This window comes from Rattus rattus, chromosome 10 (assembly GCF_011064425.1).
Source record: "Rattus rattus isolate New Zealand chromosome 10, Rrattus_CSIRO_v1, whole genome shotgun sequence".
Lineage (NCBI taxonomy): Eukaryota > Metazoa > Chordata > Mammalia > Rodentia > Muridae > Rattus > Rattus rattus.
In genome coordinates this window covers 37,840,002-37,865,953 of record NC_046163.1, presented here as the reverse complement: position 1 = coordinate 37,865,953, position 25,952 = coordinate 37,840,002, and the positions used below count along the sequence as shown (strand labels likewise).

At 41.1% G+C, this 25,952-nt stretch overlaps 1 protein-coding gene across 5 annotated transcripts in view; it reads right to left on the bottom strand.

The window, feature by feature from the left end:
- Astn1 (astrotactin 1) overlaps nt 1-25,952 on the bottom strand; it is a 307,737-nt gene that overhangs the window by 129,223 nt on the left and 152,562 nt on the right. For all 5 annotated transcript variants that reach the window (XM_032914598.1, XM_032914599.1, XM_032914597.1 and 2 more), the window contains exon 8: nt 22,169-22,253. In XM_032914598.1, the coding sequence (XP_032770489.1) occupies nt 22,169-22,253 (85 nt within the window). The remainder of the gene's footprint in view (nt 1-22,168; nt 22,254-25,952) is intronic.

Below are 25,952 nucleotides of genomic sequence, written 5' to 3'. Positions count from 1 at the left end.
ACAACATGTAGGGACCTCATAGCTGTCCTGGATAAGAGTCCAAAGGCTGCTGACGGGGAGCTGTCCAGACAAAGACTTGCCTAAGAAGCAGAGCCGCTGCAAGGAGCTCTTGCATAGTGAAGCTTTTGGGATGGGGCCACACTCAAAACCCCAAAATGATAAAGATACCAGCATGAAGTGCCAGCTTAGGAGAGCCACAGGAATGCAATTTTAACCCTAGACATAAAGGGCCTAAACATAAAGATGGAGAAATTAGAGGCTTGGGAGCCAAGTCTAGTTTGCTCCATTGGAAAACATGAACCTGAAGAACATCTTTCTGCTTTGAGACTCCATGTTTTCCTTGTTAGATTTTGAGGTTCCTTGGGACCACTTTCCCTCCCCCCACACCCTTTTCTTGCCAATGGCTTTCTTTTGGAACAGGGATGCTACCCTGTACCTACTGTAGCAATGCATGATGGAAGCAGGAAATTTGAATTCACAGGCTCACCGTTGGAGAGAATGTGATTCAGGACAAATCACACTTGAGCGTTATGTACATCCAGATTCAGTGAAGCTTGGCCTTTTGGGATGTGTTGAGACTTTGGGGCTATTGGGTGAAATGAAACGATTTCTTGAGAAAAACACAAGTTTGAGGGGGCCTGGTATGGTTTCAAACGTTCCCCTTAAAATTCATTCTGGCTGGGAGGTGGTAATGCGCGTCTTTAATCCCAGCACTCAGGAAGCAGAGACAGGTGGATCTCTGTGAGGTGGAGGCCAGCCTGGTCTGCAGAGTGAGTTCCAGGACAGCCAGAGCTACATGAAGAAACCATGTCTTAAAAAGCCAGAAACAAATAAACAAACTAATAAATGAATAGATAGATGATAGATAGATAGATAGATAGATAGATAGATAGATAGATAGATAGATAGATATCCATGCTAACCTTTAATCTGTCTTAATAGTATTAAGAGCGTTGTCTCAGCAATCAGTAAGTTATCGCTCCAGCTGTGGCTCTCAGCCTCCTAATCTTTTCTGCAACCCTTCAGTACAGTTCCTCATGTTGTGGTGACCCCTCCCCAGCATAAAATTATTTTCACTGCTACTTTATAACTGTAATTTTGCTACTGTTGTGAATTGTAATGTAAATATGGGTGTCTTACCATGGTCTTAGGTGACCGTTGTAAAGGGCTGTTCCATCCCCAAAGGGGTCTCAATCCAGTGGTTGGGAATCATTGCTCTATATCAGGTTTCCAGTGAAAATGAGTTGGCTTATCTGTGCTATCTTATTGCTCTATATCTTATTGCTCTATATCAGGTTTCCAGTGAAAGTGAGTTGGCTTATCTGTGCTATCTTATTTGAGGTTTCCTGCTCTACTGTCATGGCACAAGTAGCTATTGCCAGATGCTAACATCATTGGTCTTCCCAGCCTCTAGAGCTTAGAAAACATCTATTGCTTATATCAAAAAATGCATTAAAAATCTTATGTATGCTATATAGTGTATATCTAAAATAGCCTTTATACAAAGCTTTGGCCAGATAACTAGTGCAAAAGTTTGCTTTTAATTTTCTTTCTTGCCAATTTTAGCTGCCTGGCCCCCTCACTCTTGTTGCTCTGGGACTGCATCTTCATAGATAGGCTGGATCTAGGGGCTGAGGCTAAGACAATCTCATACAGGTACTTTCTGGTTCGGGATGGTGAACAGTGCACATAAGTTTTTGTAGGGGGCCATATTGCATGCAACTGGTTGAAAGTATACTTCAAATTCTGAGTTTTGAGTTTTGGATTTTCATGTGAAATATGTGAAATAATGTGAAATGGGACTTCCTCTCATGAGGTTGGACAAAGCCACGGCTCCCAGTCAGGCCACACAGTTGCCAGGTAAATAAGTAACACTCTCCAATACTAAGCTTCAATACTGGGTTCATAGATCATGAGTATTAAGTCACTGTGTGGGCAGGGGAGTTACAGTATTTAACTATGTAATCCAGACGATCCCCAAACTCACAATTTCCCTTTATGATCTTGAGTATTGGGATTATAGGTGTGAGCTACCACACCTGGCTAAATACATTTTGATCTATGGTATTTTTGCATGGGTTAGGTTTATTGGGATGTATCATTAATATTATTTGAGGGGCATCTGTGCTTCAATTTACCCAGCTATGAAATGCGGACAGACGTTGGCAGTACCTCCTTATAAGTTTGTTGTAGAGGCTAGATGAATTAAGTGCTTTGAACCGGTCTACCACATCATAAGCCCTGAATGATGGCTAGTTGTTATTCTCTATCTCCTTTTCTCAGGTACCTAAGATAATACCCGAGACATCAAGAAGGGCTTTCTAAATGAATAAGTAATAACTGTGCTCTACTTCAGCAGTGCTTGGAAGACAAATGAATTAAGTCATAAAAGAATACCATGCCATAAAACACTGATATCTCCTTAGGAGACGGGAGGACTTAAACACCGGGTGTCACGCAGAGGGTTGATAGAGCTTGCATGCTTACCCTCAAGTGCCACCATTCACTTATTCACTCCAGGAACATTTATTCGGTGCTTAGTAATGAATGTGACAGGAAACACCACAGAGTTATGAAAACGAAGATGACATAACCCTGAACTGGCAACTTGGTGTAACAGGCACAGGGAGACAGACACATGGATGATTATAGTTACTGGATTATTGTAATTATCATTTGAAACAAAAAACATAGACAGTAATGTATATAACAGGATAATGGGAGAGGCAAAGGGCTGCTTCTAGGCTGGATGTCATTGGTAGGCATCGCTGAAAGAGCATCTCCATATAGACGTAAACACTAAGAAGGCACTTGTGGGGAGACAGAGAGAGAGAGAGAGAGAGAGAGAGAGAGAGAGAGAGAGAGAGAGAGAGATTGATTTCCCAAATGCTACATATCTGCAGTCAAAGGTAGTGGAGACATGGTCATAGATAGCACGGTGCACACACAGCCTCTGTGACAGACTCACTGCCATAGCATTTCAGTCAGAGAGTGATTGGGATGAGAAGGCTGGAGGGCTTGGCAGAGATGTGGACAGGGGAAGCTTGTAACTCATCTTTGACGGTGGCTTCAAATTTCTTTTCTGTGGGGCTTCAGAGACAATGAATAAGTTTGAGGCAGAGTGCATAATGGGCAGATCTTTCTGATAAATCTTTTTGGTGGCTGCAGAAGAAGGACTCGGGGATAATTAAGGAGCTGGGAGCCAGATAGTAGCCAGTCTAAGGACACAATGAGAGATAGAGCCCCTTCCCAGAGAGTTGTGGTCTTACAAATTAGTCTATGTCCTTGAGTGAGAGATCCAATAAACATGGGGGGCGGGTGCGCCATGCTAAACTTTGAGGAGTTATCCCAGAGGCCTGACCTCTTTACTGGTTTCCTTTCCTTAAGAATTTTATGAAGGACTGTCTCCATGGGTCTTCCTACGAAAGCAGGGTATGTTGTCTTGGTTACACTCCTAAGGTATCAGCACTAAATTCTAATGCCAAAATTTGTTCAGAAATTTAAAATATCGTCTTGGAAAAATAACAATGTTAAACATTCTTATATTTGCATTAGCAAAATAGCTTTGGGGAGGGTGTGTGTGTGTCAAGAGACAGAAAGTTAGCAATAAAGGTGCTCCTAGCTTCTCAATAAATAAAAACTAAAACTCAAAGCCATAGTAAAAGCAATCAATCAATCAAACAAACAAAAACCCCAGCAACCAACTAACCAAACAAGAACCAAAAAATACCGTGAAAAAAACAGACAAACAAAACAACAAAAAACAAAGGTCCTACTAATCTTCTCATACACACACACACACACACACACTGGGGGGACGCAGAGGAGAGAGAGAGAGAGAGAGAGAGAGAGAGAGAGAGAGAGAGAGGATGAGAGGATAGAGGAGAAATTGTTTTCCAGCTGTACAGCTACTGTGATTATCAATCATATTTTCAATATCTCCAACCTCAGAACCATTTCTTATTTTTTTACCAATCCCTATCTCACAGTGCCTTAGGTTACCAACTCGAACTCCAACCATGCCCTACATTCTATATCTCAGGCCATAGTAAATTTAATTTCTAAATTGGTTGAAGATAGCAAGAATGGGAAAAGTTCTGAGATAGCATCATAGGCCTCCTCCCTGAGCTTTAGTTCAAAGGATTTGTAGTTTAGGCCTAGAAAACAGTAGACTTAATGCATGGATAGGCATCCTCCTCCCTCCCTCCCCCAAATCCTCTGGTGCACAAGGGTGCAGCAGGGGGTGCTGGGAAACAGAGTCTTTGATGATGTGTTCTCCCTGCTGTGAAGACTAATGACTTCAAAGAGGGCATCTGCCATGCTGGGGGCTTCCATGGAAAAAATCTGACTGTAGTGTAATTAAGCAAGAGGCCTGAGTTTAGAATATTGTGTCCAACAGCACCCTCCCCTGCCCAGTGCAAAGCACAATTTGGAGAGGAGTGACACGAGGCTTTTGAAGAGCAGAACTGTCTTTGAAGTTAGCAGAGAAAAGAAAAGGAAAAAAAGTCATAAATCAAACTAAATAAAACCCAGGCTGCCCATGGCCTGCTAGAAAGTGGCTGAAATTCAAAAGTTTTGAACAGTGGAAGCAAGGCCCCTCTTCTTTTTTTCCTTTTTTTTCTCAGCTCCCCCCCCCCCCGGAGCTGAGGACAGAACCCAGGGCCTTGTGCTTGCTAGGCAAACGCTCTACCACTGAGCTAAATCCCCAATCCCAAGGCCCCTCTTCTTAAAACCTTTCCCTAGCAAGTGTGGTATCTGACCCTAGAGCCCTTCATTCTAAAAGGAAGAACCATTTAATGTTATTGCCGTGGCTGTTAGCAAACATCTCTGGGAGCCATTCACCTTTGCCTTCGCTGGTTCTGTCATTTCCAGTCAGCCTTCAAGCTCTGCAACCTGGAGAGAACTCCACAGGTGCTGAACCAGCCCAGCCTCTGCCTTTTTGTTATTTCCTAATCAACACAGCATAGCGCATAACAACTGGGTGTTGACAGTGTAAGTGGTTATTATCAGTAAGCTAGGGATAACTTAAAGACTATAAGGAGATGCGCATAGGTCAAATGCATAGGTTATGGGGATGTGAGCCTTCATGAATTTTAGAAACAGTCGTCTGTGGACTCTGAGTGATGATGTCACTTCTTACAGGGTCTCCATGAAACAGTTACTACTAATTAAGTCACTGGGGAGGAAGTGGAGATGCAGTGAGCTTAGGGATTTGCTTGAGGGAAGTAGGTAGATAATAAGGGGAGGAGTCAGGAACTGGACTCAGATGATCTGTAGAGTCTAAACTCTTACGTTCTTCTGGCTTAGCTCCATATAGACTAAAACTTCTTGTCTCTGAAATGAACTAGATCTGAATGTTTCTGGATCACTAAAGAGTGGATAGCAAACAGATAAAAAAAAAGAACCCCCAAACCAACAAATACAGTCCCTCCTTCATGACCCACACATAAATATCTATCCTGTGAGCTCAAGTTTCATCATACTAGGAATCTCCCCAGAAGCCATTATTTAATTTTTATTGGAATCCATTGTGTATATCTGAGAAGCATTCTCAATAACAAGCCCTTGTTTCAAGCCTTATTAACTAAGCGGATGTCAAGACAAGCTAGTGCAGAAGACAAAGTGGCACAAGAGAATGGACAGTAATCACAAATCAACCAAAAATGGATGGAGGTGGCTTCCAAATGGGGATCTTGGAAGGTTTTATGGTGAAGCAGTCATTTGGGTTTGAAAAAACTGTAGAATAGTAGAACTAGAGGGAAGAAATGTCCTGAGCCTGAGTGGAGAAGGCAGTGTGAATAGTGGTTCATTAGGGCTATGAAAGATACTGGGTCCACTTTGAAGGAGCTGCTGTGAGAGACTTTGCTGAGGACTTCCATTGGGGTCACACTCACCCACAGATCTCCCATACAGCCTGTGGCCACACTTCTGAGGTCACCATACCTCCTTCCATTCCTACTGGAGAATCTCATGCAAATTATGTCTCCCCTTGTGTCCTGGTTTCCTCACTTCCAAAATTAGCACAGGTGTGCATTCATAAAACACTTTGAAATAATGCCTGCCACCAAGAAAGCACTTAGTAAATTTGACCTTTTACTAGCTAAACTGGAGGTCAGACATAAACAACTAGAGCAGTCCATCTCTTAGAAGGATGTATACGACATGCAGTCTCCCTTCCTCACTTGTAGAGACAGTGGGCCACTGCAATGATTTCTTCAAATGTATTTTGCTGATGTCCAAAGCAGTTTAGTTTTCTGTATTAAAGTTCACCTACTGATCATGTGATTTTCCAACACCAGCAGGAAAACACCAACTGACAGCCTCAGGCTAGACAAAGAACTGGAGGCAACTAAGAATTGAGGTGAGGTACTTTTCTCCTGGGAAGAGTCACTCTGTTGGCTATTCAATACCAATCATCAGTGCTAAAACCATATACATACAAGTGATATATGGACAGAGTAGGTTGTATTTACATATTTAGGAATATATAGACACACATATCATATATATGTTTAACAACCAATTAAAAATAAAGAAGTCATGAATTTGAGAAAGAGTGCAAGGTGGAATGGTCATAAAGAAGAGTTGTATAGGAAAGGAAAGGCAGGGTATTGCAATTATAGTATAATTTCAAAAGAATATAATTTTAAAAAGAAAATAAAAACATACTGCTAACTAATCTGAGTTTCTTTTAATAGGAGTGCACATCTATAATCCCCTCACAAGAGAGGTGGAGACAGGGGGATCCCTGAAACTCACTGGAGTAATCCGGACCAACAGAATGAGTTAACTTCAGGTTCAGTGAGAAACTCTGACTCAAAAAAAAAAACAAAACAAAAAAAAAAAAAAAAACAAGGTGGAGAATGACTGAGGAAGATACTTGATGCACAATTTTAACCTCTACGTACATATCATACATCACACACACACACACACACACACACACACACACACACACAATGCAGGTAGGATGAGAGAGAATAGTTGGAAGACTTAGGCACTTACGAAGAAATGTCTCAAAATAGTTATCCTATGCACAATGATGTGAAACACCATAAAACTTAAGGTCAGGCATCCACCCCACACTGTATACAAATTCAGCATATTCTTTAATCAACATCAAGCTATCAGAGAAGTTAGGAGTGAAGCATAAAAGAGAGTAAATCCATTCTTTTTTTCTTCCAAGGACAAAACTGCCCAAATAAGTGGAAGGCACAGGGAACCATACTTTTCATTCAACCCAAAGTTCTGTTTTAGGATCTGTGTTACGACACTAGAATGAGTTGCTTCATGAAATACCAACATCCCTGTCACTAATGATGTTCAAACAGTGGCTGGAAGGCCATCGGCTACAAGGGGTGCTACACGGAGTGGCACATGGGATAGTCTGACCTTGAGGTGGGCTCCCGCCTCTCAGTTCCTAGACTTGTCAGTGATCCAGCTGATGCACTCCTGTTCTTGTCCCTAAAATTAGATATGTGACTCACCCCTTCCATGAGAGGAACTCAAATTTAATAAGGTTTTATATAAGACCTGTAGTTACCTTTAGAGAACAGAGGCTTGATTTTGTCTTCCCAAACCATACCCGAACTTCGTATTCCTAAATTGGCCACTGGCTTTGTCCAGGAAAGAGTTATAAGATGAGCACACCCTTTTCATTTATCTGACACTGGTTGACTGAGTCCCTAAGTTCCTGGCAGTACGTTAGGGTATGATATTGCAATGACATATGAAACATTATTTTCTCCACTGTGTAATTTGCATTCTGGTGGTATGTTTGGCTAAACTCACCTGCCAAATTGACATCAAGATTGCATCATTTGGTAAAAGATCAAAGAGCACAAAATAGGTCACAACTAATGCGAAAAACGACTTTAGCATTCAACCGTATACTGATCCAGAACATACAAATTTATGAATATTATTGAGTACATCACATCTTATTTAGGTCTTCTCAATAATCTTTGTGATAATTTTATTGAATAGATAACATTTTTACCCTTAGTTACAGCGAAATCAAGGCTTATAAAAGCCACAAAATTACCCCAACATAACAGCTTTTTACATAAAAGAAAGATTTGAGCCTATGTCTCTCCGACTGTCTCTTCCATTATGTTATGCCATCTCCCATAAACGTTAAACATTAACAAGTCAGGGCTAGGGAGGGAGCTCAGTGGTACGGTGTTTGCTTAGCAATGCAAGAGGTTCTGAATTCAATTCCTAGCACCTAAAATATAATAATAAAATGAGTGGGTAAATATCAACTCTAGTGGGTAGGAGGTATGCAGTTTCCTGGCTGGCCGGAAATAGTTTGACCAAGTGCATGCAGAGTGTTAAGAATACCCAAGATCATGTCTCAGAAATACTTCTGAGTATGTCTCAGATGACCTTGTCCCTAGGTCAGGTACCATGAATAAAATAGGCAAGTCTGTGTTTCAGGTGTGAAAAATATGTTACTCACTGGATAAGGGCTCTGAAATTTGCCTAGAGCAAGGCCCTGTCTCCATGTTTCATTCACCTTCTATAGGTACTGCATGCACTGTTCTAAGATGACCATGATGGCTGAACGCTGGCCGTGATGTTGCACTAACAATAGCACAAAGATACTCAGCAACCAACGCCTGTCCCCACAGACAGTTACAGCCTAGGGCCCCTCAATATATATCTAGCTGAAGTGTCGTTTTTACCTGAATTGGACAGAGGCCAATAGCACTTACTGTGCTTAGGCCTCCAGCAAGGTCCCTCTAGTGACTTGTTATCCTCCCCAGGATGCTATGTCATTCTGAGAGATTCTCAACTCAGAACACATACTTACTGTTTGACTCTAACCTCAGCTCTGTCCTTGGAAATCCAAAGCTACGTTTCAGCCCTGGCTGTTTGCATCTTGAGTCTCTTGGGGATAACTGCCCTTGAAGTGTTTGACCAAGTAAAGTCTTGTGTAGGGACAATTATGATTTTATATTTTTGCCTGTAAAATGTGGACAAAAGTCTTCCCTTAAAGTTTTGAAGTGAGAATTAAAGCTCGTCTAGTAGTGTGTAAGTAAAATTGATGGTCAACTTCACACGATTTAGAAAGACCTTTTACGTAAAAGAAAGATTTGAGCCTATGTCTGGCAGACTCTGTCTCTTCCGTTATGTTTTAGACAGACCCAGGGGATGAACATATATTTGAGGGATATTCAGGACCTCAGGGATATTCAGGTAATGGAGTTAGGAAGACCATCTTGACTGGAGGTGGTGCTGTTCCTTAGGCTGGGGTCCCAGGCTACATAAAAAGGAGAAAGCTAGCTGACGACTACTAGTTATCTCTCTCTGCTTTCCAACTGTGGATGTTGCTTTAACCTTTCCCACTATGAGTGTCCCTTCCAACAGTGAGCCATAATAAACCCTTCCTGAAGTTGCTTTTGTTAGGTATTTTTGCCACCACAACAAGATAAGTCACGAATACAAGTACTTTGAAGGGTGGCTGCAAGGTCCATGTGAAGGCCGGTTCATTCCTGTGAATATTATCATCACACGTGTTATGCCTGTGTCCATACAGCAGAGGACAAGGAATGATTTAATAGTAGACATGTGTAGTTATGATTCACTGGTAATGTCAGTTCAACTCTAGGTAGGCATTTCCCAGAGTTGACTATGTTCCCTCTGGTAACCATCTCACAAAAGTAAACGCAATTCCACTTAAATCCAGTGTTCTCACATGATTATAAAGGAAAGAGTCCCTGCTGTATATCAGCATGGATGGACAGACTCCATGCTGAGAACTAGCATCTGGGAAGCCCGGTGGGAGACTTGCATCTCTAGAGCTAATTGGGCTAATGCAACCTCAGGGTTTGTGTAGCTGTTTGTAGCCTCATTTCACATCTCTACAACAGAAGTCTAGGGACTCCAGAATGCAAAGGTCTTCAATCCAAAACCCAAGCATGAGTGGCAGGCTTGGCATTGGCTGTACCCCCTCAAGCCCTCACACAAACCTCAGTATGGGAACCTGTGGAAAGGTTAATAAACTTGGCAGGAAGGAAACCACTGAGAAAGGAAAAGGTGATGCCAGTTGTTGAACTCCACTATGGTATAATGGAAACAACCTGGATGTAGGGGTTAGGCTTCTGTGATACTGACCAATGTACCACTGAGTCTCAAATAATAATAGTGTGTGTGTGTGTGTGTGTGTGTGTGTGTGTGTGTGTGTGTGCACGTGCATGTGGCATGTGGTGTATTATGTTGTATAGTGTGTATTGTGTGAGTGGTATGTAGTATGTGTATGTGTGTGTTATGTGTATATATGTGATATGTATGTGTGTGTATGTGTGTATGCCTATGTGTGTATGTGTAGTATGTGTGATGTGATGTGTATATGCCTATGTGTGTATGTGGTATGTGTGATGTGCGTGGTGTGTATGTTCTCTCTCTCTCTCTGTGCGTGTGTGTGTGTGTGTGTGTGGGTGTGTGTGTTCACTTCAGAGGATGAAATTTTAGGGGACCTGGATTCTTCCCTTTTGCTATTTTTTTCTATGGATTTTTACGGCCATACACATTTCTTTTATTATATGAAGGGAAACAAAAGATCCAAAATGAGATATGCAGTGACAAAATGTTTACTTTCTAATTTTTGAAATTATATATATATATATATATGTATATGACAGTTAAAGCTTAGGAAAATAATTATGGCATGAGTGATTGAAAAGAAATCTAAACTACTTGCTTGTCTGGGAAGAATAAACCATGAGATTACTTTTATGGAAATTGCTTTCCCAGAAATTGTAAGTGGTATAAATATCACTAATTGTGCATCTCTTAACAAAATGCAGTTTGTAGGATTTTTGTTAAGACATCACACACATATGCACATGCGCACGCGCGCGCACACACACAGAGTTTATTTATTGATTTCTATTTTGGGAAGGTATGTGTAAATGTGTGTGTGTGTGTGTGTGTGTGTGTGTGTGTGTGTGTAATGTACGTACAGAAATGAGTGCAGGTGCTTGTGGGTGTCAGAGAATGATGCTGGTGTCCTGTCTGTCACTCTCTGACGTATTCCTTTGAGATACGTCTTTTACTGAACCAGGAAGTAGTGTAACAACCAGCAGTCCCCGAGGATGCTCCTGTTTGTATCCTGCACAGTTCCCGTCACATATGGCCATGCCCAGGTTAGCTGTGGGTTTTGTGCTGGGACTTGAACTCAGGTTTTTGTCCTTGTTCAGAGAGTATTCTCACCCTCCAAACCATGTCTCCAGCCTCTTATGGTGATACATTAAAAAAAAAAAAAAAACCTATTCAGCATGGTGTTTAGTCTTCCATGGCAATAAATGACAAGAATTAATTAGCACTGCATGAAGAATTGTTCAATATTTGCGAACATTGATGTTGTACTATACCACTACAGTAAATGAGTGAGCCCCTACTTTTTGTTCAAATGGCTTTTTTACTACACTGACTTACAGAAGTGTGTATTAAAGACTTGACCTGAATGCTAGACTTAAAAACCACTTACTTCTCCTAGCTCACTAGAACAGGCTATAAAATTGAGAGCTTCCCATAAGACATCGAGACTAAATTCCTTATGGAAATTTTTGAGAAAAATAATACACTTCAAGGATACTTGTAATCATTCCTGCTTTCCGTGACTGTAAAGGTTAGACATATTCATTGTTAAACTGTGAGCGAGAATAAACTATCTGCAAATGGATGAAGGTGGTAGCAGGGAGAACGTTCGATGCACAGGGAAGGAAATTGGAAGGAAATACACACAAGTGGCAAATGGTAATGGTGGTTTTTGTAAACATGAGATAATAAGCAAATTTCTTTTTCTATTGATTAAAAAAAAGGTAAATAGCTCGGATCTCCAAAGGGAAGAAAAATCATAGCAGTCATCTGCCTACTATTTTCAAACTGGAACCCAAGGAAACTGAGGGCTTGGAGAGCATTTTTAGTGGAAAACATACATGCATTCAATAGAATATATGAATTCAGGACACTCTCTGGAAAGCATAGGCAAGACATAAAACATTCATTTCTATAAAATTGAAACAATTTATCTTCCATTCTTGAGCAGATGGGAGGGTAAATTGAGGTTGATTTTTTTTTTTTCACCCTGGTGGTCATGTTGGAGGAAATATGAGTATTCCCGCCTCCGGCACTGTTTAAAATAAGTCTCACGGTGCCTTGACTGGACTACGCAGAGACATCCGTGTGGTAGAGTGTTACCCCTCCTGTGGAGGCTAGGCAGCACTGTAGGTGGACAGCTGTCACTCAAATGGGGTAGCCTGTGATAGAGATGAATTTCCTTGCCCTGAGAGCAGGAATGAAGGGAAGCAAGCCTGCTGCCCACCTACAGCGAATAATCATCCCTCCGATTATTACACGCTTTTCATCCCTCTCTCTTAAATATTCATCCAATTGATTTATCTCCAATAGGTATTTGTTACTATACAGCCTGGCCACCAATTATGTGGTCTAGGAGAGGTTATTTCACCTTTGAAGGCTCTCCACTTCCCAATCAGTAAAATGAAAATGACTTTGTCATCACTAGGCTACAGGTTCACTCTTATTTTCTCTGGGAGGGGATGGAAGAGTGATACGAGGATGTCCCCATTTACCACATGGTCTGGAAGGTGTTCGCTTCTGACATTTTCTTAAGTTTGGTTGTGCTTCACTGTCATTTGAGTGAGAGTATTAAATGCACATACCCAGAGGCTGAGGAGACAACTCAGCTGATCAAGCATTGCCTTGCAAGGCCCAGAACCCATCTGAAAGTGTTGTCTAGGATGGCTCATGCTTCTCATTCCAGGACTTGGAGAATGGAGGCCAGAGCACCCCTGAAGTTTGCTGGCCAGTCAATCTAGCCTAATTGGAGAGCTCCAGGCCAATGAGAAATACTGTCTTAAAGAGGTGGACAATATTCTTGAGGATGTCACCCAAGGTTGTCCTCTGGTCTCCACATGCAAAAGCATGTGCACCCATATTTATGCACACACATGTATCCCTCCAAATGCCTATTAAAAACCGATGAAAAATAACAACAGTAATAGTCTACAAACTAATAAGGCCCTCTCAAAGACCAGTGAAATTGAAACCATCAAATGACAAGGCCAGAAATGTGATATATGAGTAATTGTTCCATGGACGGCACTAGCATTCAGGAGCCCCTCACTTCAGCAAAGCTTTCTTTTAGGACAGCAACAAGTGACCAAGATGGTTATAAGTGTTGAGCCTAAGAAGAAAGCCAAGGACTTTATTAAAAATGACTTAAGAGTCAGTGGTAGCTCAACAAAGGCTGTTGTGCAGGTTAGATACACATAGTTTGGTCCAGAGGTGCCATGCCCTGGAAAACATAGGCCAGGTTAGCTTATCTACAAGGACAAAGTACCTCACTAGACTCAGGTGACTGGCCATACAACTTTCATCTAAAAATGGTCAAATACAACCTACTTTCGCTTGATAAAATCCCTAAGAGTGAGATTGAGAGTTTTCCAAACCATCCTGTCGTCAGGGAATAAGTCCACCTTAGCCTTAGAGTATATCCTAGCATGTGTGGGTCACTTTCAAGTTCTGGCTTGCTTATTTGGGGGTGTTCTGGGGATTGGTTTTCAGTGGAATTAGGTTGCATAAAGCTTCTACAGATAAGGATCCAGAAGATTTAGGCTTCGTTCCAAGAGCTTCCTTCATCTATTCTAACCATGAACTAAAAAGGAACATGTCAGCAACATTGCCTTTGACTCCTGAAGGAAGAGGGCAAGACAGAGAGAAGTGGTAAAACAAAGCCAAACAAAAACAGAATAGAAGTGATAAAAAAGAAAAACAAACCAGCAAATAAATTCATTGAAACCCTTGTTTGGAATTAGTGACGATGATTAGACATGGGGGCGAGGAGCTAATGGGAAGATAATCCCATTTGTGAATGGCATGGCAGTGACAGGAACTGGGCACAGACACTGAAGTCTGGGCTGGAGGGCAGGGGAGGAGGCACCAAAGATAATGCAGTAGCTGGTGGCTTTGCTGTGGGTTTTATCTGAAGGGTTGGGGGAAGGTGAATGGCCTTGGTGACACAGAAACAAGCAAAGCTGTAGGGTAACAAAAGGCCAGGTTGGGAGCTATAAAGAGGTTCCTCAAATTCATGAAACTGTGTTACCAAGAACTCTAACTCTACCTAGTGTCATTTTTTATTGGATATTTTTTATTTACATTTCAACTTTTATCTCCTTTCTCAGTTTCCCATCCATAAACCCCATATCCCATTGCCCTCCCCCTTCTTCTTATGAGGGTGTTCCCCTACCCAACCACCCACCAATTCCCACCTCCCTGCCTTGACATTCCCCTACCTGGGGGGGTGGGGAAGTCGAACCTTGACAGGACCAAGGACTTCTCCTCACACTGGTGCCCAACAAGGCCATCCTTTGCTGCATATGCAGCTGGCGCCATGGGTCTGTCCATGTGTACTCTTTGGATGGTGATTTAGTCCCTGGGTACTCTGGTTGGTTGGTATTGTTGTTCCTATGGGGTTGCAAACCCCTTCAACTACTTCAATCCTTTCTTTATCTGCTCTAATGGGGACACAATTCTCAGTTCAATGGTTGGCTGCAAGCATTTGCTTCTGTATTTTTCATGCTCTGGCAGAGTCTCTTAGGAGACACCTATATCAGGCTCCTGTCACCATGCACTTCTTGGCTTCATCAATATTATCTAGTTTTGGTGGCTGTATATAAAAAGGCTGTATCCCCAGGTGGGGCAGGCTCTGAATGGCCATTCCTTCTGTCTCTGCTCCAAACTTTGTCTCCTTATCTCCTCCTATGAATGTTTTTTTTCCCTTCTAAGAACAACTGTAGCATCCACACTTTGGTCATCATTCTTCTTGAGCTTCCTGTGGTGTGTGGATTGTATCTTGGGTAATTTGAGCTTTTGGGCTAACATCCACTTATCAGTGAGTACATAACATGTGTGTGTGTGTGTGTGTGTGTGTGTGTGTGTGTGTGTGTGTGTGTGTGTGTGCGTGTGTGTGTGTGTTTGGTGTTTTTGTTGTTGTTGTTTTGTTTGTTTTTGTGATTGGGTTACCAAACTCAGGATGATATTTTCTAGTTCCATCCATTTGACTATGAATTTCATGAAGTCATTGTTTTTATTAGCTGAGTAGTACGTCACTGTGTAGATGTACCACATTTTCTGTATCCATTCCTCTCTTGAAGGATATCTGGGTTCTTCCCAGGTTATGGCCATTATAAATAATGTTGTTATGAACGTAATGAAGGATGTGTCCTTGCTGTATGTTGGAGCATCTTTTGGGTATATACCCAGGAGTGGTATATCTGGGTCCTCAGGTAACACTTTGTCTAATTTTTTAAGGAGCCTCCAGACTGATTTCCAGAGTGGTTCTATCAGCTTGCAATCCCACCAACAATGGAGGAGTGTTCCTCTTTCTCCACATCCTTGCCAGCATCTGTTGTCAGTTGAGTTTTTGATCTGACTGGTGTGAGGTGGAATCTCAGGGTTGTTTTGATTTGCATTTCTCTGATGACTAAGGATGTTGAACATTTCTTTAGGTACTTCTCAGCCATTCCATATTCCTCAGCTGAGAATTTTTTGTTTATCTCTGTACCCCATTTTTAACAGGGTTATTTGATTCTCTGGAGTCTAACTTCTTGAGTTCTTTGTATATATTGGACCTTAGCCCTGTATCAGATGTCGGATTGGTAAAGACCTTTTCTCAATCTGTTGGTTGCCATTTTGTCCTAAGACAGTGTCCTTTGCCTTACAGAAGCTTTGCAATTTTATGAGACCCCATTTGTCGATTCTTGATCTTAGAGCATAAGCCACTGGTGCTCTGTTCATGAAAATTTCCCCAGTGACCATGTGTTTGAGGCTCTTCCCCACTTTTTCTTCTATTAGTTTAAGTTTATCTGGTTTTATGTGGAGGTCCTTGATCCGCTTGGACTTGAGCTTTGTACAGGGTGATAAGAATGGATCAATTTGCAATTTTCTACATGCTGACCTCCAATTGAACCAGCACCATTTGTTGAAAATACTGTCTGTTTTACACTGGATGGTTATAGCTCCTTTGTCAAAGATCAAGTGACCATAGGTATGTGGGTTCATTTCTGGGTCTTCAATTCTATTCCATTGATCTACCTGCCTGTCTCTGTACCAATACCATACAGTTTTTATCACTATTGCTCTGTAATACAGCTTGACATCAGGGATGGTGATTTCCCCCAGAAGTGCTTTTTTTGTTGAGGATAGTTTTTGCTATCATGCATTTTTCTAAAGAGTTTCGTAGATGGTCAATGAAGTTCAGATTGAGTCCTAAATCCAGCATGGAACTAGAGCCACACAGTGGCTATAGCACAGCTGTGAAGAGGTTTTTACCTCTTTAAATGACACGCTTGTAGCATGTAGACCTGAGTTCATCTCCCTAGAACCTTAAGCTGGTCTTAAGGGAGTACATCAATAATCCCAGCTTTGGAAAGTAGAGACAGGTGAATCCTAGGATTTGCTGTCCATCCAGTTGGTAAGCTCCAAGACCAGCTAGAGATCATATATCAACCAGTAACGTAGAAAAGCAATTATGGAAGAAACCTAAAGTCGGTCTTTGTTCTACATGCATATGCATATGCAGTGTACCTATACAAGACAAGTACACACACACACACACACACACACACACACTAGATTTCATGAGTTTATATGGAGATATTAATCCTTATCATATTGGATTCCCTGCCTAAGCAGAACTTACTGGATAAATAAGAATGAAGAAGTTGCAGGAACAGAAGAAGTATAAGCACCTGGACAATGTCAAGGTCATCTTAAGATAGTGTGGACCGTGTATGAATAAGGGAGTCAGTATCTGGGGATGTCCTCTAAAAGGTGTCATGTACGGGGTGGTTCTGACATTTTGTTCAGGAATGTACATGTGAACACTGAATGTCCTGTTCCCCAATTGGTTCTTGATCGATCAATAAACATGCTAGCAGTCAATGAGCTGGGCAGAATAGGAGGGAATTCCAGTTTTTCTACAGGCTAGCAGATGAGAGAGTAGAAAGGACTTCACCATGTTTTGGAGGGAGAAAAAGCCATCTACCATGTGAGATTTTGGGTGAAGTGGCCATTGGCTACTTCCTCAACTAGGCCTGGAGTAGCAGGCTAGAGATTAGAGATCATTGAGCTGAGGAAAGATTTAGGGTGCTGAGCTAGGACTAAAAGTAACTGAGCAATGAAACTTGAGGGTAGATTTATGGTGCTGAGCTGGGAGTGAAAACAAGGGCACGATGACCGAGGAAGGCTTAGAAGAGCCTGGCCATTGAGCTAAAGCTAGTGTGTGTGTGTGTGTGTGTGTGTGTGTGTGTGTGTGTGTGTGTGTGTTTCGAGTGGGGCTGGTAACATGATCCACCTAGAGTTAAGGCAAGATAGTAGGAACTACATGCTAGAGTGTCATCTCCCTGGGCATCCATAAGAAAGGAGATGTCCTGTGAGCAGGGTCACTCCTGACAATAGGTTTTAAATCGCTGGAAGAACACCTGCTCATTTCTCTCAGCAGGTCTCTCCCCATCTCATGAGTTATCACTCTGTCTTTATCCTTCAGCATGGAAACCCAGTGATATTTTACATTTCTCTATTGGAGAATCTCCTTGGTGTTGTCCTCTGCAGCTGAGATGACAGAATAAGTAATCAGACTATTATTTATCAGGAGCCTCCAAAAGCATGAATTTAATCTAATTGTGGTATTCTGAAAGATGTATCTAGAGACCCTTGAGTACACTTTTAATTTAACAAAAAGCCATTATTACAGTCTTTCTTAATAACTCTAAAGTATCTAAACAAATTTGGGTGTCTCTTTTCTTCTCTGATATTCTCATGTAAATCAATCTTGCTTGCTTCTTCCACACTCAATTTACTGCTTGCATTTCTCATTGGTGAACACTTTCAATTTGTCTTTGCTGTCCTAGTAAACAAATACCAAATGCAGCTTCCAACAGGTTCAAGCTGTGTCATGAAGCCACAGTGATGGGAGGGCAAAAAATTACCTAGAAAAGTCATATAGGGAAGATGGATGACACAGAAACCATGGTGATCTTTCGGATGCTTCAGCCCTGGGTTTCCTCCCTGGCAATTGAATAATACAGAGCATCCTGACCAGGAGTGCTTGATTTTGTTGCCAGCATCCAAGATCGAGGATGTATCTTCAAACATCTCATCTTCTTTGAATGACCCATTTGAATCTATTATTCACGGCTTTCCTTAAGTAGTCATGAAACTAATTTTACTTTTAATGAAAATGTTCTTCTTAGGCAATGAATTCTACTGTTTAATAATCTTCCACTTGGACCCCTTAAACTGTGCAAGTCGGAGCAGCTGGCTTTACCATGTAGACCAATACATAAATGTCTCACACTGCTTGCTTTCTCCTGGGCATTGCTGGCCGGATTGAAGTACTAGAATTATGTATTTCAAAGACTTTAGACACAGGTTCTCTAATTCTCAGCCATTCTCCATTTGTCTACTTGTACCTATTATGCTAGCTTTTACCCACTTTAACTTTTTCTCCTGGCCATGTGCAAGAGACTTTTAAACTATTCATCTACCATTCCTGTAAACCCATGCTCCTTTACTTAGTAAATACAACAATTAAAAAATCTGGCTTCTCCATGAAACTCTATTATAATTCTTAAACCTTATCTAAGTCACCAGTTAACTCTGCTCTCATTGACCTTTGATCAAAATCTTTCTCCTAGTAGGTCTTAGAACTATTTGTAATTGTTCATTATATGTCTATTTTCCTATGTGGACTATTAGTTATCCCAGGACAGAAACTCTACCTTGCCTTTAGGCATAGCAACCACACATGTTCTTCACCCAAAGAGTAAGTAAGGAGATGAACATTTACCAAAACATAAATGAATTGACGAGTAGATGATAGGATATAGGAGTAAGAGCCATTCTTTAAACAAACTGGATCGTTCCTACACACACTCACACACTGCACAATCATACAGATACTACCTATTTACAAGTACTCAGGCTCACACATACCCTATACAACCATACAGACACTATATATTTACACACATAGTCATATACACACTGTACAATCAGTCACTACATATTCACATACACATACACTCACACACTGTCCAATCACACAGACACTACATATTCACATACACTCACACACAAACTATACAATCATACAGACACTAGGTATTACATATAGTCACACTCGCAAATACTGTACAATCATACAGACACTACATATTTATTTACATAGACTCAAAGTCTCAGATACTCACATTTATACACTGTAAAATCATACAGTGCATATTTACATACACTCAAACATAATTACATTCTCTCTCTCTCTTTCTCTCTTTTACAGAACTATATGAGCTAAAGCAGGTAGTAGTTGCCTAACATTTCAGATATATTAATCTTCCTCACAGAAGTATCTATTTGTAACTTTTTATATGAATATCCTTGATTAATTTTCTTTTTTCTCTGAAAATCACAATTGTTTTTTGCCACATTTCCCTTGGTTATCAACCTTAGATTTCTCACAAATGACTTCAACCATTATTTGAGATGTATTTGGGTTTTCTGCCTAGAATAAACCTGCTGCAGTCTTAATGGACGCCATATTAGAATGTTAAGAGGAAAACGTAAGTACTCCTTATGTGGGCTGTTCACCTTCACCTTCTAGAACATTCAATGAAAATTCCAGGAAAATCAGACTTATCATTGATTTTCCCATAACGCTCTAATATGTATCATCATTTAGAAATCTGTCAGGCAGTTTTCAGTTCAAATGATAGTCTTTACGTTCAAACCAATTTCAATTAATTTGGGGAAAATCATCTAAAGAAACATTACATTAGTTTGGTACCCTGACTTAAATCACGATGTATGGCATCTTCTACTTTCCACTTACGGTCTTATTTCAGGAGGAAAACCGCATCCATTTGTCTGGCGTCGTATTATAAATATGAATTCAAGCTGCTTATCACTCCAATGTCCTCAAGATACTCACTCCTCTCCATCCTGCTAATAGTTGATCTATAATTTTATTATTGTCCACAATGAGACCTCATAGACATTGACGATCATAGAATAATGGAAATTAGAGATGGAAATGACAGATTAGGTGTCTTCGTCTATTTCCTGGGGCTAATGTTCTCGTCAGTCTGCAGCTCAATGCTTTAGTCTATTTTGTTTCTAAGGACAGCAGTGCTGGCACCTCTCCCCTTTTCCCCTGAGGCTCTTGTCTGCATCCTAAGACTGTCTCTACATCCAGCCATAGGGAATAACAAAGGCTTTGCAATTACCAAGTGAAGTCAGGCCCATCCTCACACAATATGTCTACAAGGGTAGGGATGTGGAAGCTTGAGCGATTAGCCACCAAATCCAATCACAGGCAGAAGGCCAGGCTGGATCATTTAGAGCAAATGTGAAATGATATCTCGTAGTTGTTTTCTTCGGCGGCAAGATTGCAGGCTACGAGATAGAGAGGTGGTTATCCATCACCTTTTACAACATTTAACTCAGTAAGAATGGTCAGCTAAGAATCGCAGCCATCACACAAGCCAAAGGGCTGGCTCCACAGCAACCGTGCAAACAGCTCAGAGGGAATAACAGTCAGGGGACATTGCAGAATTTAACCAGTGAAATGCCATTCTGCATTCATATCGTACTTGACAACATCTGTTAGCCAATCCTCTACTCTCTTCTCTAGACACTTTTCTTTATAATTTGTGGGTTGCCTACCTGATAAAAGCTCACATTCTGTACAAACCAAGGCATTCTTCATTCTCACTAACACAACAAATCCTGACATTTGGACTTCCCTAACTTTTCTGACCTGTGATCCAGATTTCCTTTTCCTGACTTCATTTACTCTTGTCCTTCTCCCTTAACTGGGTTCCAGAACATTTGCCCTCTTCCACAGCGAGGGGCATCTATCACACCTTGACTAGTCATCGGCTGGCTAAGTCATCAGACTTGAGTTCTTCTCGCCCCTTATCATAAATCACTCCCCTGGGCTCCTCAATCATTTTTATTGCTCTTCTCCAAACGCTCACCCATTTGTCACCATATTTATTGCTTTGAGAGTCCAGAACTGCACTCAATATTCTAGGTTTGGTCTCATCGGGATCCCGTACAGGGGGCTGATCACTGACCCAGGAGTGAGAGTTTCTATGGCAATGTCAGAAATGACATTGGTTTTTGGTTTTTGTTTGATGGTTTGTTTGTTTGTTCATGTTGTCAGGCTGCCAACACAGATCTAATTTGCAGTGCAATCAATCACTCACCCACATGCCTTTGCCTTGATTTCCTTCTGATTCTCCCTATCCCATTGATTGCTATTCTTAGTTAGTATTTATTGAACCTTCTCTCCATTTGCCTGATGCCGAAAGCAAGCTCTCAGAATTCAAAACAAGACACAAAAACTGCTTTTTAAAAATCATCGCAACATGAAATATATAGTGGTGATGACTCCCTAGTGATATAGTTTAATTTCATTGAATAATAGAGTTAAAACCTACTAACATGGTAAATTTATGTTATGTATGTTTTATTATAGTACAAACATTCAAAGAGTGTAACCAAAAAAAAAGGAATAGATAAAGTAACTACTTTTCTGAAGTCACATGTAGTTATGGGAAAATAAAAGTCATACGAAGAAGTGGTAACTGGGGATCAGGCACAAATGTTCTTCCTCAGCGCCAAGCACTGCCTGAGTCTTGTATGTCACCCCTGCTGACAGTGTTGCTGGGAACATTTTTGGTTTTGACTCCAATCAGTTTCTCCCAGGACTCATCAAGCTCTGAGAGCTACCGCAGAGTCTGTTCGTCTTCACGTGTCTCAGGGAGCTAAGTTCTGCCTGAAGAATCGTCATGAATGGAGGTGGAGTAGAAAAGAAGAAAAAGGAAGCTTCGTTTTCAGATCCCAGCGGGGGGCTGCAGGGCTAGAGTCAGAGGCACCATTTCCTGACTCGTAAGTGGAAGAGAAGGTGACATGGACATCATCGGCATGGTATGACTATGGAAAGGTACAGTGACACTTTTACTACCGGACTGTTCAGAATACAGCCACCCGTTAACTCTGCTTCTCTGTGTACGGTTGCTCCCATCATGTCTGAGTGAGAGTGCAGTGACTTGGGAAACTGCCGATTTATCTCACTTACCCCTGGTTGGTCCCCCATTCATTCCGAATGCAAAGGTGCTTGTGGACAGGATCCTTCATGTAGCCTTCATAGCACAGACATTCCCCTTAGGATCAGGGTAGGAGGAAGAGAGAAACACAAGTCGATCAACTACCATGTCAGTGTTTGAGTACGTTAATGTGAAATGATCAAATTAAACCCAGACTTCAGTAACAGAACAAAGGATAACGTACATCGCACTGTGTCCCAATGCCCCTCTCCACTGCCCTCATGAATGAATTACCCAGTTTTCCAATGCATGATGATGTTAGACACTGAGGTATCTTCTAACATCTGCAAAGGACCAAGGGTGTGTGCTCTGCAAGCCCAGAAACCAGCGAGTCGTTGAGGAAGCGGACACTTTCTGTTCATTTTCTCAAGTCTAAGCGATTGTAGGATAACGAGCAAGTGATGGCAAATGTTTAAAGTCTGCACAGTCTTGTGAACTACTTGAGGGGCTTCTAAGAATCTGAAACCAAGGTCTTGTTACTATGCTATTGCGATAGGAAATTTTGAAGGTTCAACAAGTCAAGACTTGTTAGCCTCTTAAAAAATGAAACACTTAATACTTGAACCTATGACTATATGACTTGAGACACTGACCATACCGCAATTAGTCCACAGGACAGCCATTGTAATTCAAGGAGGTTGAAAACTCCTCTACTGTTTTTGTAGGAACTCCATTTTTTTTGTTTTAGTGAAAATGTCTATCTTTTGAAGCTAGTAAACAAGTATCTACAAGCCGGCCTTACTCAGAATCTGCCCATTCCTCCATCCCATTAGTTATATAGGAGTTGTTTTCTTTATATCCCAAGAGATTCCTAAAGCCTCTGGAACTGCATATTTCATTTCCTATTTGAGGGTATTAGTCTTTCCAAGGCAGGGTCACATGGTCTTCATCTAGTTAAGAAGTTAGCTTGAGATCTCCCAAAGGATTAGCAGCCATCGCTCTGTTGACTACCTAAAGACAGTAGCAGTTGCTTCCCGATGTGACTGCTTGGTGTTACTTGTCCCTGAGCCGTGTGATATGTTACACTCAAGCCTTTGCTCTTCATCTTTCAAAAGCTGGTTGTTTAATTCATACCCAGTGCAATAACGAAGTGTGACTTCTCAAAATTTGTAAATAACAAATTTACAAAGGTGCCAAATCCTGAGGAGACAATATGCATCTAGTCTATTTGTCTCCTAAGGAAGGGAAACTTCAGATGGCTATAAATAGATCGACAGCTTTAAATGCTCTTTCCTCTTTATGAGGATAAAACTTAATAAAAAGTGAAGGAAACGACTCCCATAGAGGAGAAGAGTCTGAACTGTGTGAGTGGGCCAATTTTTGTTTCAGATTTTTGCTCATGCATTTTAATATCTACCTAGAAGCTATTGCCTCTCAGGGCCTCTACACCCACTAACAGCTCCTTGACTTCCACCCCAACCACACTCAGCTCCATGTACTGGTGGGCATAGTAAAAATGGGTAACTTTGTAGTTTTAGAAGAATCTAAAAAGTATTAGAGATTAGTGCATTGCTTCATGTACGGGAGAATCTGATTTTAGTATCACAGGCCATATTGGGACCTACTCCAGGCCCAAATTTATTACCTTCTCTGGTACTGGGCTATAGCTACAAATGCCCATGGAACGAGCTTAAAGTGAGACAACAGAAATACAGCTTGAAATTAAGTGGCCAGCGATAAGACCTGCCAACGATGGCCACTTTCTGATAAAAGGAAAGATAACTAAGATTGTAAAAAGTGGGTTTCAGAGCTAAGTGGAGAGTAAGGCATTGAGCTTTAAGAGTTCCAAGGAAATTAGAAACCCCATAAGGTTGCTATCAAATAAGTAGGCTTTACTTATAGATACTGTGGGGACTCATGGCTTGTCTTCTGTTGTGGCAAATAATGGATAAAAGCAGTTCATGGGCTTGGCTTATCCCTACAGTCATCATGGTGGCATGGCTGCAACTACAACCAAGAAATGAGGGACAATGAGTGCTGGTCCTCAGCTGGATTTATCTTTTTTTATCCAATTCAGGACTCTAGCCCTTGGAACACTTACCTGTTTCATTCATTCATATATATATATATATATATATATATATATATATATATATATATATATCTTCTTGCCTCAGTTATCCCCATTTAAATAACCACCACAGACATGCCGAGAGGATTGTGTCTTCTATGTAAAGTTAATAGTCAATATTAACCAACAGACTATGATTCAAATTTTAAGTAATTAAAATGTTTAGCCTGAGAATATAGTGCAGTGGTAAAGTGTTTATTGCTCAAGTGTAAGAACATGGGTGTGGATTCCCAGCATCCATGTAAAAGGCACACATGGCACTGAGTACATGTAACCCTAGCTCACAAGGTGGAGGCAGGAGTAAAGAACACAATGGTCAGTCAATCTACCAGAAGGAGTGAACTCTAGATTCAGTAGGGGATCCTGTGTCAACTTTTTAAAAAAAAAATCTATAGACAGTAATAGAAGGAAGTAGCTGAAGTGGATCTCTAGACTCCACATGCACATCCATAAATATACCTGCGTATGTGTGCACACGTGGACTACATCACACACAATAAACAAACAAACATTTGATCTGTTTATCTATAGCAATACTCACAATACCAAGATATCTATGCCAATTAATGAGTTAAATGCTCGACTGTGTCTTTTCTTTTGGAAAATGTACTCTCCTGATTGCCCTCATTGTCAATTAGACAAAAATAGGATGCTAAGAAGGAGGATGGTATCATATGAGTGTATCAAGTACATATCTGATTATCAGATTGGTCTCAACTGAACCTTGGGATGTAGCTCAGCCGGTTGAGTGCTTGTTAGACCAGCATGTTAGACCATGGGTTCAATCTTTAGCATTGCATGCATTAGACATGATGGAGAATGCCTGTAAGCCTGCCCAGCACTAGGTGGGTAAAGACAGAAGACTCAAAAGCATAAGGTCTTTCTCAGCCACATAGTGATTTTGAGGCCATCCCAGACAACATGAGACCCTGACTCAAAAACAAAAACAAAATAACAATAACACAAAACGAGAACAGTCTAAGCTGAACCCTTTGTCTAGAACTAGGGATTAACAATGAAAGAGGATCTTCTACATTTGATGTCTGGTTACCACAAAACATATCAAAATAAATTCAGCAACAACTCTGAGTTCAAGCAGAGCCCCATTTTCCTAATGACGTAAATACCTACCATTTGTACAGTGCATTTACCTCCCCAAATTGCCTTCACGGTCATTATCTCCACATGACGCTTCCATCACTCATTACCATGTGGGGACACACTGCTGACAACAGATAAAGCTTTTCCTCATATAATGGCATATGCCGCCCTAAGTCAGAGAATCAGGAATTTTCAAACACACCAGGCTAGAGTTTGGGGATATCCAAAATCTGCCTCTCAACAGATCCTCATTTCTGGAATCCACCGAACTTTCCTCTTCTTCATTCCTCCTCAAACCAGTTTGCCCATATATACTGCAAGGAGTTCAGACTTGATGAGGAACGTTACTATAGAAACCAACTGCTAAATCTTGACTTCAAGAGGGGTTTCATGTAAGCACAGACTCCGACTGTTAGCTGTGAATTTTAAAGACCCCCACAAGGGTGTTGGATGCCCTCCTAAGCCCAAGTGTTACAGTCTCTGCATCTGCTGTGACAGATGGCAGGGAACACATGAGGTGCTGACTCTGTGGTGCTGTACATAGGAATCCAACAGAAAGATGTGCCATAGCCACAGAGAATGCC